This window comes from Cervus elaphus, chromosome 27 (assembly GCF_910594005.1).
Source record: "Cervus elaphus chromosome 27, mCerEla1.1, whole genome shotgun sequence".
NCBI classification, from domain to species: domain Eukaryota; kingdom Metazoa; phylum Chordata; class Mammalia; order Artiodactyla; family Cervidae; genus Cervus; species Cervus elaphus.
In genome coordinates, this window is record NC_057841.1 from 58435705 (window position 1) to 58452269 (window position 16565).

General features: G+C 38.5%; 1 protein-coding gene across 2 annotated transcripts in view; it reads left to right on the forward strand.

The window, feature by feature from the left end:
* WDR7 (WD repeat domain 7) overlaps positions 1 to 16565 on the forward strand; it is a 340950-nt gene that overhangs the window by 186774 nt on the left and 137611 nt on the right. For both annotated transcript variants that reach the window (XM_043889509.1, XM_043889510.1), the window contains one exon: positions 9386 to 9607. In XM_043889509.1, the coding sequence (XP_043745444.1) occupies positions 9386 to 9607 (222 nt within the window). The remainder of the gene's footprint in view (positions 1 to 9385; positions 9608 to 16565) is intronic.

Here is a 16565-nt window from a genome sequence, read left to right on the forward strand (position 1 = left end):
TTTTTTTTGTGCTGTGCTTTATCCAGTCTTAAGCAACCCTAAGAATAGCAGTCAGTAGCTATGGAAAATATTCTGGCTAAATGTGTGGGAACAATTTATTTATAATTGTAAAAATTCCACTGAGGGCCAATATTTTTCTCAGTATGACTTAAAACATACATTATTCATTTTAAAATCTCAAAAATACAGTTTTAGCTGAGGGTATCAAGACATTAAAGCTAAAAATGTTCTATACTTGTGTGTGTACATATAATTATGTACTCCAATGTGTATATGTATTGTAAAATTAACATTTTTTATTAGCATTGTATAATGATTATTTAAAAAGCATATCTTAAAAATAAATTAATATTCCATTAGGCAAGTAGATATATCAATTTAGATAGTAGTCAGAAGTAAGTTGAAATTATTTTGATTGAAGTACCTCTCAGAAACAGTTAGAACTCAACTCACATTTGAAGATCTAGCTTTTCTTAGGTTCTTTTGTTTCTGTTCAGAAATATATTAAAATATATTTCCATTTGACATGTTTCATTGTCCAGTACTGTTTTAAACTCTACTTAATATACAATTTTATGTTTTTCATAATATCTGTTAACAATACCACATCATGTTTAATATGTCATTGGGACTGAGAAAAGAGAAACAGATAAAAATGAAAATTCAGAAGAATATTTTACTTGTCTGAAAAAAGAAAAAAATTTTATAATTTTATTGGGTAATATTTGCAGAGCTGCACACTGTAAATAGTAAATCATATGTCTCAATTCTGAAAGTTCTTTTGTCTTTAAGATTGCCGATATGAACAAAGTTCACTTTGCTAAATTTACTGTTGTTCTTTAATAATCAATCATAACCTTATATTAGCAAATACACTTTATTGCAAACAAAAGAGTTGTAAAGAGCTACAACAGAAACTACATTCTAGCTTAATCCGAATTAGTATTATAAATAGTCTTTACCTGCTGCCCTTTAAATAGTTTTCTGCTGTGAGACCTTGCAGTTTACTTTTTCCCAATCATTCCCATAAAGGCTTACAAAGCCCTTATTAATATATAACACATATACCTTAATAACTACAAGTTGTATTTTTTGCTTTGCTAGGCAGTGCATAGTAAAAGCAATTTGTTTTTCTATGATGTAGTTCCAAACATATTATTAAATAATGAAAGAGTGAAGAAAAAATTTTTAATTGTATTTTCATTTTATTATAATAGACATTTCTGAATTTTGAGAGTGATGTTTTAGAGTATATTAAAATTTATATCGAATTCAGAATATATTTGTATTATTATGAGTGTTACTTGGACTCTGTTATTGCCAGGAATTTCTGACATACCATCAGTATGCTAAAATTAATCTGGATGTAATGTTTTGGTTTGAAAAAACCCTACTGATATGCTCTTGATATAGTTTTAAATATAGTTATATTATTGATGTGAATTCTATTGAATTTAACTGCATCATTTCATTAATTTTTACTAGAATTATAGATATTGTAACATAGATAAGTCAGTTATAATAAGCACCTGATACTGAACCCTAAACAGAGAATCAAATTTTTGATGTACAGTTTTTCCAGGTCAAATCACCCAATTCTTAAAGTATATTCTCAGAGTAGTAATTGGTGGTATCTTCTTCTCAAAGGTTTTAATACCTAATACAATAATAGCACCCCATCAATACATGGCTAATAGCAGATATAAAGTGTCTGCTGGTAGGCCATCTCTCATAAAACCGCCGTTAGCCTTAATTCAAATCCATTGATTCCTATTCCAGTTAAAACTGAAGAACTTAATATGTCTTTTAATCCTTTTATTGTAAGCTAGGATAAAATTAATTTTACCCTGAAACTGCACAAAGCCAATTAACATGATCTTTAGAGTTATTTAGTAAAGTGCTTCAAACTGTTAAATTTATCTTGACCTCTCAGTTGCACTCTCTGACTGCTTTTTAAATGAAGTAATCAATATCTCACAGCCCTTTAAATAGCTTAAACTTCTCAAATATTTTACCTGTGTTCTAGTTAAGCTGTAAGGAAAGGGTTTACTCCTGCTCCTGGAAATCTAGAGTCAATTATGTTAAATCTAAAGACAATTATGTACTTTTAAGGAACACTGTATGAATTAAATGGTTGTTTTAATAAAATCAAAGGCTCATATTTTGTTTAAAGCCACCCAATAATGAGGAAACATTATTTTCACACAGAACAAGTATTCTGTTTGCAGCTTCAAATGCAGAACATTGATGTCCTTTACCATTGCATGTAGCTTCTGTTTTCCACACAGGGCTAGTTGAAGGTATTAATTTTCTTACTGTGATAGGGTGATCAACCGTCCTGTCAAGAAAATGGATCTCCATGTCACCCTTTAGCATGATTAAATGGAGCCATGTCTCTGTGAAAAAACACCAAATTTTCATGAGACAAATGAAACTGTAGAAAGATCTACTTTTGCAGAATTATTTTATTTTTTAATATCTCAGAATCTCCCATTTGGTTGTCTGTTTATTTGTAGGAAAGCATTGCAGTTAATTGTGTATATCTTGTATTATTTAGAAGAAAACACAAGCAAAGCCAGTGATTTTCAATGTTTCCAAATTTGAAAAAAATTAAAGAATCAGAAATTGTTAGGTGGTCGTTAGTATAGTAGTGGAGATGGGCCTCGATCACCTTAGACGTTTGCTAATCAGTCAGTGTCTCTTTTAGGGGATCCCTCCCCTGTCCAGACTTCTGTCCATGTTAACAAAGAGCTATCATCTTTTCAGACCTGAGTGCTGATAAAAATTACATACCATGGAATTTCAGCATCAGTAGTGTTCCCAGCCAGTTGGACAGCGTTCTTAGGAGGCTGTGCCAATGCCAAACTTTAAATTACACCAAGTGGGGTACTTGACAGCTAATTAAGATTTCCTATTTTGGCCACTTAGCAGAGGGCACCTGTTATGATTCTTGCTGCTGGCTAAAGAATTAAAATTACCCAGGGCGGTTTGAAAGAACATTAGCAAAACTTCCCCAAAGTCTCAATTCCTTCTCTTGGAGGAGTGAGAGTTAGGACAAGATTGAGGTAATTCAACAAAAGGAGCCTAGCAAAGGTGGGGGCCCGGGCTGGAGGTGGGGCCCTCCAAATGCCCCTGTTGTTTCGTTTCCTATGGAAGCGGGCCATGTGTGCCTCGCGCCCCCGCCCCTCGGAGCCGCGGCCGCTGCGGAGGCTGACCGGCTGGGGTCAATGCCTTGCCTATTGATCAGTATCCCCGCAGCCCCCTGCTCCGGCAGCTGCTTCATTGGCTTCTTTCAGGGCCTGCTTCAGTACATTAGAATAGAAATCCATAACCAGAGCTGTGCTCATCCAGGCAGGGGAAGAAACTAAATTAAATGGTATAAAACAATCTTGGATCAGGAGTTTGTGCCAATTCATCTTGATCTAAGATGTCACACCGGGCTCTCTGTCTGAGCACCTGGGCTAGAGGCAGCCATAGTGAAAATAGATGGAGCCGCGATCATTCATCTGTCAGCTGAGGAGCCGGGCAGCGGTTAGCAATTCCCTTCTGCAGAGGTCAGCTGACAGAACAATCAGCGCGCGGGCAGAGCAGAGCCTGCCTTTGAACTGTTGTCACGGAGCACGCTCTTGCTGAGCCTCGGGGGGCGGGGAGCTGGGCTGGCTTCCTGATTCAGAAGACTATGCAAAGAATAAGATGCGTGCTCCTTGAATCTAGATGCCGGGGCACCCAGCTCTTACTCCTCCTGTCTGTCCCTCCCCAGAAATAAAGTTGGCTTTAATTGCATGTACTGAGGTATAGATGATCAAACTATTACATATCACTTTGTCTGGAATTAGGGTCCATTTTCATCCTTCTAAACACCAGAGGCAGGGATTATTGATTTCTCTTCCTTTTTACTGTGGTTGAGCTTTTAGGGTGTCTTCCCCCTTTGATTAGTATAAACTATCACAGATCAGTGTCATACTTTGAATCTGTACTCACATGAATATGCTAATACTTTTACTAACATTTCCTCCTTTGTCTTAAAAAAAATCAGAAAAAACATCCATGAAGAAACAGAAATGCGTACTACAGTGTCTGATTTGAAGACATAGCTATATTACGAAAATATTTTTAAACCTTATAATTGAGACTTTTTATAAAAAATGTTAGTTCATGAAATATGACTTAACATGGTGTTGGAAGTTATAATTTTGTAACATTGGTGAATGTTATCATAAAGCAGCCTGTGTATGATTTGCAATACACCACAACAAAATAAAGCAAATTAGGAAAATGATAAATAAAATTTTATATGAAAAAATTAGAATAGTTTTAAAGATAAATCTGTTCTCTGTTGTCTCATGCATAAGGGAGATATATAAGATTTTGTCTTTCTATACATGCTTTATTGGCAAATTTCCTAAATTAACTTTTTTTGAAAAAACAGTAAAATGTAACATGCATAAGCTAAGAAACTGTAACAATGACAGGAACAAATCTTTTGTGTTCTCAATTGCACCAGACTTTTCTTCGACTCCAAATAAACAATAACTACTCTTTGATGTTACCACCTTAATAACTAATCCCCCTTTTTTCCTTAAGTACTTTAATGCCACTCTCTTACTCAGTGATTCCTTTCCGACTCTTAAATTCTTTATACTGTCTTGCCATTTCCATTTCTTAGATTCAGCCCACATCCTACTCTGCCTTCAGCAGAGCTAAATAAGTGGAATTTAAGTATTCTAAGAAGCTTTGTGCTCTAAGTGTTGTGTGTTTTGTTTTGTTTTTTTAATTTAATTTAATTTCTAGAAAGACCAGACCTATCTCTCTTGCAGGGGCTTTAAAAATTTTGTTTTACTTTTGTTTCAGGTAATTTGGATTTTTAAAAGAATTCAGAGCATGATATCTAATATCTTTCTGCAGTGTTTTCTATCAACTACCCAGAGCTCACCATGGATCTGGAAGCCATCCACATCTCTGCATCTCCTATTTAACATCTCAACAGCAAACCAACCTTAACCTGTCGCTTTGATTTCTACAATACCCTCTTTATTGATCACCTCATATCCAGCATTCTTCATACACACTCAGAGTGGTTTTCTAAAACCCTAAGTTCCACTGTTCAAAGGACTGAACAATGGGAATATGACCAGTAGAGTCGTCTGTGATTTGCGCTCATTTCTTACCTTTCCCTTCTCGACAGCGTTCCCGCCCAGTTACCTATCCTTGCAAATGGGTAGAAATCAGCAAGTTCCTTTATGCTTTAGGTTCTTACACATACTGTTCTCTTAGACCATGAAGTTCCTACTGGTTTTGTCACCGTTACACTTGTAATTCCTGTTTAGTCGCCTTTAAGTTCAGTGAGGATGGGGACTTTGCTTTTCTCATCCCTATTCATTTATCTTAATTCTTCCTATATCAATTCATTAGTTCACATTTGCATAATGCCATGCAGACACTAGATCCTCCATTCTCATGTGATGAATGGTTCGCTGATGGGATGGATTGTGAATTCTGCCAACACTGCTACTCACTCTCCTCCACTTGATCGTTGCATCAGCCATCGTTTGATTCTACTTGACACCAATCTTGTTTTACCTCCCAATCTACCTTCCCATGCTGGGGCTTCCCTGGTGGCTCAGTCGGTAAAGAATCCACTTACAATACAGGAGACCGCCTATAATGCGAGAGAGACCCAGGTTCGATCCCTGGGTCAGGAAATTCCAGTGGAGAAGGAAAGAGCAACCCACTCCAGTATTCTTGCCTGGGAAATCTCACGGACAGAGGAGCCTCGCAGGGTACAGTCCATGGGGTCGCAGTGAGTCGGACACGACTTAGCGACTAAACCACCACCACCATCACCTTCCATGCTACGGCTATCGTTATCTCCCTGACCAGGAATCTCATGACGCCAGCTTATACAGAACTGTTTGACGGCTTTCCAGTAGCCTAACATTAAAATTCTTCAGGTTGCTGTACGAAGACGGCTTGTGTTTGGTACCCCGTAAACCCTCCCTGTTGTCATCTCCTTGTCTTTCTTGCAGTAGTATAGAATAACAAAGGAAGAAGACCCACAGAGACAAAATAAAGATATCTAAAAGTATTCTGAAGCCCCTGCTGCTAATTTCTTAGTTGCCAAACTGCTCCTAGGGCCCTTCATTGTATTGGTTTAATTAATGCATAGAACAGTGGGCTGAAAGAGACCAGAAAAACTGGATGGGTTAAAATTAGAAAGACAGACAGCTTCCAATCAAGATGGCTCCAGAAGTTTGCCTTTGAAATCCCTCTGTACCCCATGTATAGCTATGATGGATAAAATATTCAGATAGAAAATCAACAAGGCATAATTAGGCTCAAGAAAGATAGATATCTTTGTGGACAAGTAACAGAATAGAAATGCAGTAAACTCGACTGAAACGATTAGCTGCCCTTCAGAAGCAGGCTTTGGCTCCTCTGAGCAAGGAGAACTTAAAATATGTAATGCCAGGCTTTCTCAGTTCCTGCAAGAATATTGAAAGAATATGAATACATTGCTACTCAGTCAAAATCGAGGTTGTATTATTAAAGGAGAAGAGGAAAATGGATGCTCACTATGTGACTCGCTCTGTTAAACATAATAGAAAATAATGAAGTGAGTTGCATTCAATCTGGGAACCTAGAAACAAAAAGAAAGAATAGAAAACCTAAAGAAAGTGGGAGGAAGGAGAGAGAGTAACAGTAACAGCAGAAATGAGTGAAATAGAAAGCAATGAAACAGTAAGATCAAAACCAGAGTATTTTTGGAAATCTGATAGTGTATTTCTAGAAGAACTGATCAAGAGGGCAGGGAAAATAATATTAGAGAAGGCGCAAGTAAACAGCACGCTTCCCAGGTGGCGCTAGTGGTCAAACAAACAAACAAAAAATCCACCTGCCAGTGTAGGAGGTGCAAGAAATATGGGTTCAGTCCCTGGGTCAGGAAAGTCCCCTTCCCCTGGAGTAGAAAGTGGCAACCCACTTCAGTGTTCTTGCCTGGAAAATTCTATGCACAGAGGAACCTGGCGGGCTACAGTCCCGGGGTTGCAAAGAGTCAGACACAACTGAGCAACTGGGCACCAGTAAACAATGCTGATAAGAATTCATAGCAACTGATACAAGCGAGATTTAATCACAGAGAACAGTTTAAGTAACTTCAGACCAACACATGTAAAAACTTGGATGAAATGGATAATTCTAAAATGGTAAGCTATCTGAAATGATTCAAGAATTTAGTAGAAAATCAAGCCAAATAGTTATTCCAGAAAATGAATTCCTAACAACAACAAAAATATTCTTTCATCCACCCTACACCTTCCCCACCCCTGCGTCTGCTGCTTCCTGACTCCAGAAGAGGGTCATCCTGAGACACAGGTGCTGTTAGCGGTAGTCCCTCAGTTGTGTCTGACTCTTTGTGACCCCCTGAGTTGTCTCCCACCAGGCTCCTCTGTCCATGAGATCTTCCAGGCAAGAATACTGGAGCAAGTAGCCTTTCCTTTCTCCAGGGGATCTTCCTGACCCATGGATTGAACCCTGAGTCTCTTGCATTGCAGGCAGATTCTTTACCATCTGAGCCGCCAGGGAAGCCCAGAGGCCCTGATAACTGTAAATAATTCCATCTAACTTCAGTGATTCTCTAACTGTTTTCAGAGTACTGGGGAGTGAAAGTTAAGCCAGTTTTGGAGGCTTGTATTATATTGCTACCAAGGGCCAACAGGAATAGTACATGGAAAGAAAATAGTTCAATCTTACCCATGGACATACACTCAAAAAACTCTATGAGCAAATTTAGTTCAGAGTTTGTCTGTTGGCCTGTTTACCTACCTACCTACCTACCTACTGGTTTTCATTCATGCATATACCCAGAGTTTATGGATGGAATGCCGGCATGGTTCAAGGCAAGAAAGTATACAATTCAGGTAACATTGATATGGTTATATAATAGATAAAAAAAAAATTTGATAAGGTCAGAATCATGGTGACCTCTGGGGTAAGAGAGAGGTGTAGTAAAGTCAAGACACAACCCATAGTAGACTTTAGCTGTATCCACATTAGTTATTTTTTTTTTTCACATTAGTTATTTTTAAAAATCTGAAACTCCTATGGAAAATATTAGGATTTTATAAAATTGGTTGTGTACATGTATTTACATCCATATTGCACCATGTATTAATGTTTCATTCGTTTCTGTTGCTGAATAATATTTTATTGGATGAATGTAGCACATTTTGTTTAGCTATTTAACGATTGATGGACTTGTGTTGTTTCTACTTTTTGGCTCTTATGGGTAATGCTGTTGTAGACAATCATTGTGCACGCTCAGTTGCTCAGTTGTGTCCGACTCTTTGCAGCCGCATAGACTGCACCCCACCAGGCTTCTCTGTTCATGGAATTTTCCAGGCAAGAATACTGGAGTGGGTTGCCATTTCCTTCTTCAGGGGGTCTTCCCAACCTAGGGATGGAACCCACGTCTCCTGCATCTCCTGAATTGGCAGGCAGATTCTTTACCACTGGGCCACCAGGGAAGCCTGCACTTTCACGTACAAGTCTTTATATATGTACATTTGTTTTCACTCCCCTTGGGTAGATACCTAGGAGTGGGATTGCTGGGCCATATGTTATAACTCTAACTACCCAACTATCTTCTAAAGTAGTTGTATCATTTTACATTCCCACCAAGAATGCATGAGAGTTTCAATATTTGTACAGGCTCAACAATACATGTTATGGTCTATCGTTTTAATTGTAGCCATTCTAATGGATGTAAAACGGTGTCTCCCTGAGGTTTTCATTTGCATTTGCCTGATGACCAATGATGGGGAGTAGCTTTAATGTGCATATTGGCCATTCATATATCTTTGGAGAAGTGTCTATTTAAATTAGTTGCTCATTTTAAAAGTTGGGTTTTCTTAATATAGAGTTGTCAGAAGAGGTCCTTATGTATTCCGGGTACAGTCTCGTTTTAGATTTATAATTTGACAGTATTTTCTCTCAGTCTGTGCTTTTTTTTTTTACTTTCCTGATTATGTTATTGGAAGCTCAGAAGTGTTTAATATTGAAGTTCAATTCGAAAACATTTACCAAATTCCTCATGTTTTGCTATAATATCCAAGAAATCATTGCCTAACCCCAAATCATGAAAATATTCATCTATATTTTTTCTGCAAGTCATTCAGTTTTAGTTGTGTATTGGGGGCTGTGATCGATTTTGAGCTCGTCTTTTTATGTCATGAGGGGTGGAAACCCAGGTCCATTCTGCACATGGATGGCCAGTTGTTTCAGTGCTGCTCATTGGAAAGACGGTTCATTCGGGGATGGCCGGTCTTGAATGTTTTTATCGTGTGTACTGACAGTCTTTTAATTTCTGTTCATGTGTTTTGGTTTCCAGGTTGCTTATCAAGTGTCCCACAAATGAAAAAAATTTCCACATCTTATGAGGAAAGACGGAAGCAAGCCACTGCTATTGTTTTACTAGGAGTAATAGGAGCTGAATTTGGTGCTGAAATTGAACCTCCTAAACTGTTGACCAGACCTCGGAGCTCTAGTCAGATTCCTGAAGGATTTGGTTTGACTAGTGGTGGATCCAACTACTCACTGGCCAGACATACTTGTAAGTTAAGAAACCCCAACGCTGGTCTATGCTTCTCAGTGCGTGCTGTGGGCTGAGAGTGTCTTAGCGTAGCGAACGTGGCCTGAGCTTTAGCACAAGTATAATGCTTAAATTAAATTGGAGAGCAGTATGATCTATTAGGCACATTACCCTGTAGTTACAGTTCTGGGACTTTTTAAAAGTTAAAACATGGGCTTGTAAATGCTTTTCTTAAAATAACACATTTCTGAGCTTTGTGTTTACACATTTTGGTCAAGGCTTTAACCAAAACTTCTAACTTCTAAAATAATTTCTGAAAAACTGTGCGTCTTGTCATGAACAAGGTTTGAAAAGTCAGGGGTAGGTGTGGAAGACCAGCTTTATCTTTTATATACATACATATATATATGAATATATACGTCTGCATTTATATATATAAATATATTTGTATGTATTTTATATATAAATATGTATTTATTTATATATATATAAAATATATGTTTTAAAGATCATGAATGAGGAACTATGAGTTACTTCTGTAATTTAAAAAATATTCCAGTAACAGTTTTCAAAAGACTAAAAATGTCAGCACTTAAAGGGTTTGTCTCATATTGCTGCTTTTGGTTCTGTGTTTGGTATGTTAGTAATCAGTCAGGGTATTTTATAATGAGGCCTTTGATACCCTAGTGTCAGAACGCCCTTAGTTGAAGGTCAGAATATTCCTACTGCAATGCAGAATCATTTCTAATAAATGTACCACCTTAACCACCAAATATAACTTACCAAATACATCAAGATATTCTCTGTAGCATAAATTGCAATGTGTTCTTTTGGAGTTTTGACATTTAAGCAAGGGGAAAAAATATATGCTACTTTGTTAGCCAAGAAGTTCGTTGGATCATTGTCACATACTCTTTCAGAGAAACCAAGGAGTCCTGTTGGTAGCTTTACTATTAAAGCCCTGTTGTAGACTGGGTTGCCTGCCCGCTCCTTCCCATCCGGGCTGAGATAGTCCCTCCGAGAATTGGCAGCTTTTGTCCCAGCACGATCTGCTGGTTCCAGAGCCCCTGCTTGCGGCCAGGGTGTAAACTGCTGCTGCTCACGGTTTCTGGTTGGAAAGGCCTTAATGACTAACAAGTGCTGTTAGTTTGTAATTTAAAAAGCACTTTCTTTTCTATCTCTTTATTTGATCTTCAAAATAGAAATGAAGATTTCTTCAAACTGGCTCAGCCAAAGTGTAGTAAAACCTGAATTTGAACCCAAGTTTCTCGTGACCTGAGAGCTCCCGGTCTTCCCGTTTTCTGCCCGGCCATGTGTGCTTCCCTCTCCTGCAGGGGCCTCTTCATCTTTTCCTGGGTTTTTCAAGTTTCCTGTTTTCCTTTCATAAAACCCTGCTCAAATCTCACCTGCACCCCTAGGGTTCTTTAATAGACTCAACCTCCCTGTGTCACTCTAGACAGAGTAGGACTTATATATATAGCACCTTGTTTAGAATCTTGATATTCGAATATTAGAGGTTAATGAAATCTTGACATGATTTAGTCTGGTGGCTTTCAAACTTTTTTGCTCACCATCTCTCTAATGGATATCAAGAAATGTCTAATCTCTTGCACAGTTTTGTATCGACAGCTAAAACTTTTTAATAATAAGTTTAAACATTTTCAAAAGATAAAATTTTGTGGATATTGTGAATATTGGCATTTAAAAATGAAACTATCGTTCTTTTAAATTAATTCAATAGAATATATGGCATAACTATTTCATATCTGCCATCATCATCCATTAAAAAAAATTTCATGGCAAATTTTCAATGTCAAAAATTTTACATCCTTGATTATTTTCCTCGAAGAGAGAAAATTTCTACCCTCAATGTTTTAGGGAAGGTGTTAATTTGCATATTTAGCATCCAAAAATCAATTCCTTTAAACTAACTATGTCCTAAGACTATGTGTGCTTACAAAACTATATTTTCCTTGAAAAGACTTAAGATGCTCCCTTTTGAAGGGGTTACCTGTTTTGAAGACTGCTGATTTAGTCAAACATGTTTTATATAATACCTCCACAGTATTCATTTGTAGATTTTTCTGCAAGGAAAGTGAACATAATGTTATTTCTCTGGAATTTTCATACAGCTTTATATCTTAGCTGTTGTTCTTGTTCAGTTGCTTAGTCCTGTCTCATTCTTTGTGACCCCATGGACTGCAGCACGCCAGGCTTCCCTATCCTTCACTATTTCCCAGAGCTTGCTCAGACTCATGTCCCTTGAGTTGGTGATGCCAGATATCTTAGTATCTGTGTATAAATGTAGGAGCATTATGAATCAATGAGTCACTGACTGATTTCACCCAAGCCAATAGTTGGTTGTTAGGCAGATTAGTTTGGCTTCCCAGGTGGCTCAGTGTTAAAGAATCCACCTGCCAACGCAGGAGACGTGCGTTCGATCCCTGGGTTGGAAAAGATCCCCTGGAGAAGGAAATGATAACCCTCTCCCGTATTCTTGCCTGGAAATCCCACGGACAGAGGGGCATGGTGGGCTACAGTCCATGGGGTCGCAGAAAAGTAGGACTCTACTTAGCGACTGAGCACACAGAGGCAGATTGGTTTACACCACAGTATCTTAGCTATCTGCTTGCTAATCACAATTTATCTTTATTCAGAATTCTGATATTCATGAATTTGCTTCTGTGTGTCTTTTCTCTTGGCTTATAGTTTCATCTGTAAATTGTTACTAATGTAACTAGATAAAGACAGAATAGGTTAGGTGAAGTAGATAATTTTTAAAAAGCACAGTAGAAATGGAGATTTTTCAGAGGAGCCCTGGGAATTGATAAAGGAATGGAAGGGTCTTAGTACTGCTGTTTGGTTTGTTAAAATTCAGGGAGCTGAACTTGAACTCCCTGCCAAGGGGTCCCAAAGCCTAATTCTGACATGAGGGAGACTGGGCTGAGCTCTGCTTCAGAGGGGCTTTTGCCTGGGGCCACCTCCACTTTACAAGCAAGGGAAATAAAATTTACCCAAACATTTAAAACAGTGAAGTCTTTAAAAACCAAACTTGTTCTTTGAGCACTTCGGATAAAGAGTGCAAATGTGGAAAGGACAGAAGGTAGTGATTCTTAGCAAATAATATTTATAATTACTTCATTGTAGCAAAGGACAGAGAGATTCTCAGAGGTTTCTAGAAAGCAGAAATCATATATAAAAATGGATATAGTACTTACTGGAACAAGTTCAAAATCTATAAAATGTCTGTGGTATTTCCTTACATATTATGGTTGTCATAGTCTATTTTAATAATTTAAAAGTACTTTAACGATAATCGTGAGTTTCTTTTAACTTCTATCCCATTCCCCTATTTTTTCCCCAAAGTCTTAGATTTCTTGGTGGTAGATTTGCCTAACACAGGAATTTTTAAGAATTGGAATGTCTTGATTAAACTTTAGGTTTATCAGTTTAAATCTTGCTCTCTTGATTGGAAACAGTCAGGTGTCTAAATGTTCCTATGTCTTACTTGGGCTCTTTTCAATCAGTTCTGCGTAATGTTAACCTGCTAGAAGTTGCTATGTGTATTGCTATGGTATTTGTTTATGTGGCATTTAAAATGTATTGCTACTATTAAATATTTAGTCTTTATGGCATCCTATTGAATGAGATAGTAATTATTGCCCTCATTCTGAGATAAGGGCATTAAGATACAATATTTGATGAACTTTAATTGCTGGAGTTCTAACCTTCCTTGTAAAGCCATTCTGTGAAAACCTGTAATGTAGTCAGACCCCATCCACATTGGTGGGGAGGGCAGGGAGAGACACTGATGCCTAATTCAAAAGTTATACATAGTTGTAGAGTACATTTTATTTTTTTGTTTTTATATTTAAAAAAATTTCCAATTCTGCCTTAGATTGGTTAATTTTTCAAAATATCTGTTTGTTTATTATTTGTTTTTTACTTGGCTGCACCGGGCCTTAGTTGTAGCACATGAGGTCTTTAATCTCCATTCTGGCACGCGGGATCGCCAGTCGTGGCCTGTGGGCGCCAGTTCCCTGACCAGGGATCGAACTTGGGCCCCTTGCGTTGGGTATGTGGAGTCTTAGCTGTTGGACCACCAGGGAAGTTCCTATTACACATTTTATACTTATGCTGGAATATGTCTGAATTTTTTGTGGGTGTTACACTTTACATAAAGTATCAGAATCACATATTTAAGACAAAGCTGAAAGACTGGAGATTGAGTTCTAGACCAGGCTCCTCTGTGACTTTGTACCCTTGGGGAGCAAAGTGACCCTCTAGGTTGCAGTTTCTGCTTGTATAAAATAAAGGGCAGAAGCTGTCTATCTTTGAAGCCCCTTTTGATCCAGTTGGTCTCTACTTCTGAAGTGAAATGGAAAGCATCCCAGGAAATTCCCCTCTTCCTTCACCTTCCTGTTTTCTGCTCTAAGTAGGAATGATTGCTTTCTTGTGTCTCATCAGCTCAACTTCAATAGGGATCTTCCTTCATTTTTATTCTGCTCCACATATGAGACGTGATTAGAATATTTTAGGGAATCATTTATGTTACCGTATAGGTCTTTTGGTTCATCCTTTCACTTGGTCTCTTCTGCGCATTTTTTTTTTTTTTCCTGAGTAAAGAAGGTAAGGGAGATTTATTGATAGTCATATTCCTTACACAAATTAGAATAAATACAAATAAGTTACAGTTAAAGTCATCTAATTTGGTTAAAATGATATGTTATTTCTCCATTTATAAATCAAAGCACAAATGTTTTTATAAAAGAGTTCTTTAAAACAGCTCTGTTTATAATGTCAGATATTTTGTTCGAAACTTTTTTCTTTGCCACTTAATTTTTTTAACTGAAGGATATTTGCTTTACGGAATTTTGAAGTTTTCTGTGAACAAGAATCAGCCACAGGCGCACGCACGCCCTTCCCTCCCGAGCCTCCCGTCCACTCCGTCCCCACCCGCCGTTCTGGACCGTTCGCTGTGGAACGATGCTGGCACGTCTGTAGCGGAGCCCTTTGGTGTCTCATTAGCTTGCTGACTTAGGGCAGGTATCATAAGCCATTTCCTGAGGTAGCCAGCTCTGAGACACACCTGTGTGTGGAGCTCTCCTGGGGATCAGTACCTTTAAGGAGAGACACAAACTGGGCAGAGGGAGCAGGCGAATTGCATTTCAGTTGCCTAGAAAGCTTCAGTTGCTCTTCGGAACTCTGGAGCTGGGATAGACTTCAGACTTGTCCTAAAGTGGGCCAGAGGGCTCAGCCTTTACACCTCCAGGTCAGTCATTGAATCAGGGGTGCCCTGAAGAAGGGGTGTGACTTTGGGTGGGCGGCTCTCTTCATCCTGGGGCAAATCCCACAGAGGGAATCAGCCGATACTTTGCAGCCAGGAGCACCCCCAAGAGCCTGGGGAGTGCATCTATCGCCGAGGGGAGGAGGGGCCGCCTCTCCTGGCTTTCCCTCAGCACGTCACTCACTCCTGTGTCCCAGCGCCCCCTCCTTCCACAGGCACCACCGTTTACCTAACACAGTGTTTATTCTAAGTCCACATGCGTCTCTTGTTACCCTGTAAGACAGATATTTTATCCAATATGAGGTACACTAATAAGAGTCGATTCCTGAGCATTCACTCTGTGCCAGGGTATTTTGCTATGTTCTTCATGTGTATTATCTTATTTAATCTTCTAAACATGTCAATTACATGCTGTTACCATTTATCAGATGAGAACCCTGAAGCTCTGCTCAGTACTCACTCAGGATTGCTGAAGTTGAATTTCACTTTCTTCTTACAAACAGTGGAGGCACAGGTCAAATGTTTTAACCTCCTACTGCTAAAAAAGCATCAAGCCTGGACTTGGACACCTGTCCTCCAAATCTGGATCTGTGTGTTCACCATTTCACACAGTTGTCCCGTCTCATAAACAAGCACGATTCAGAAATGGGGCCGTACAGAAAAGGGGCGGGCACGTCAGTGAGCCCCAGTGAGCCTGGAAACAGGTGCACTGTTGTGTCGTTCGTTTAGGGATGTGCTGGTGCTGTAGAGAAATAAGCATGTTCACAATCCTCGTCTCCATACTTATGAACAGTTCACATCTAAGGGGTGAAAAACTTAGAGGAAGAAAATGAACATTTCCCCATAGTGCCTCTTTAGGAAATCTGCAAATCCAGGGTTCTTCTGCTGGCCAAGGTGAATGGCATCATGATGTTACCTGGAAAATGCTGTTTATGTGCACTTGCATTTCTGTTCTGGAAAAAAGATTCAGATTGCATTCGATTCTCAAGAGAAAGTCATTAAAATAAACAGTTAAGAACCCCACAAGTTTGTTGGAATAAATGGCTCCTGTGTTACTATGATTTTTAAAAGCAGAATAGACTTGTGTCCCTCTTGATTAGTTCAGCTGTAATACCACAAATTGGAAGCCTCAATTTGATGCTGTCTCAGCAATATCTTAATTCTGTGAAGCCTATTTTATATTAATAATCTTCTGGTACTATGCTTGATTTTAGTTGGTTGTGGTCTACTGTTGTCAAAATGATTCCCTGAATACTTTGTGTGCCTTCTAACCATGCATGTTTTATTTAGTGACTACATTAATCTTCATTGGAGTTGTTATAGTGAATTTTATTTCCGACATCTTATGGTGAGAAAGTTAAGCCAAATCTCAGATGTTTTATCAGCAAAATTGGGACAAAGTCACTGAATTGCAGTTACTAACAAAACTAACAATAGTGGCAAGTTGTGAAAAAAAGCAGCAATGATGATGAGGAAAGCATCGTGTCATTTGCAAGGATAAGCAATGACCAAAAAAAGTGGGCCTTTTCCCTGGTCACGTATAAGTCCTCAGATCATGCTGCTGAGATGCAGTTGTGGTTGCAGAGATTGCATTTCTGTTTACTTTTCCTCGTGTGTGACTCAGCCTTCCTGGCATCTGAAAGAGAACCTGCCTCCCTGCCTGGCTGCTTCCCCCACTGTCCACCTCATTCT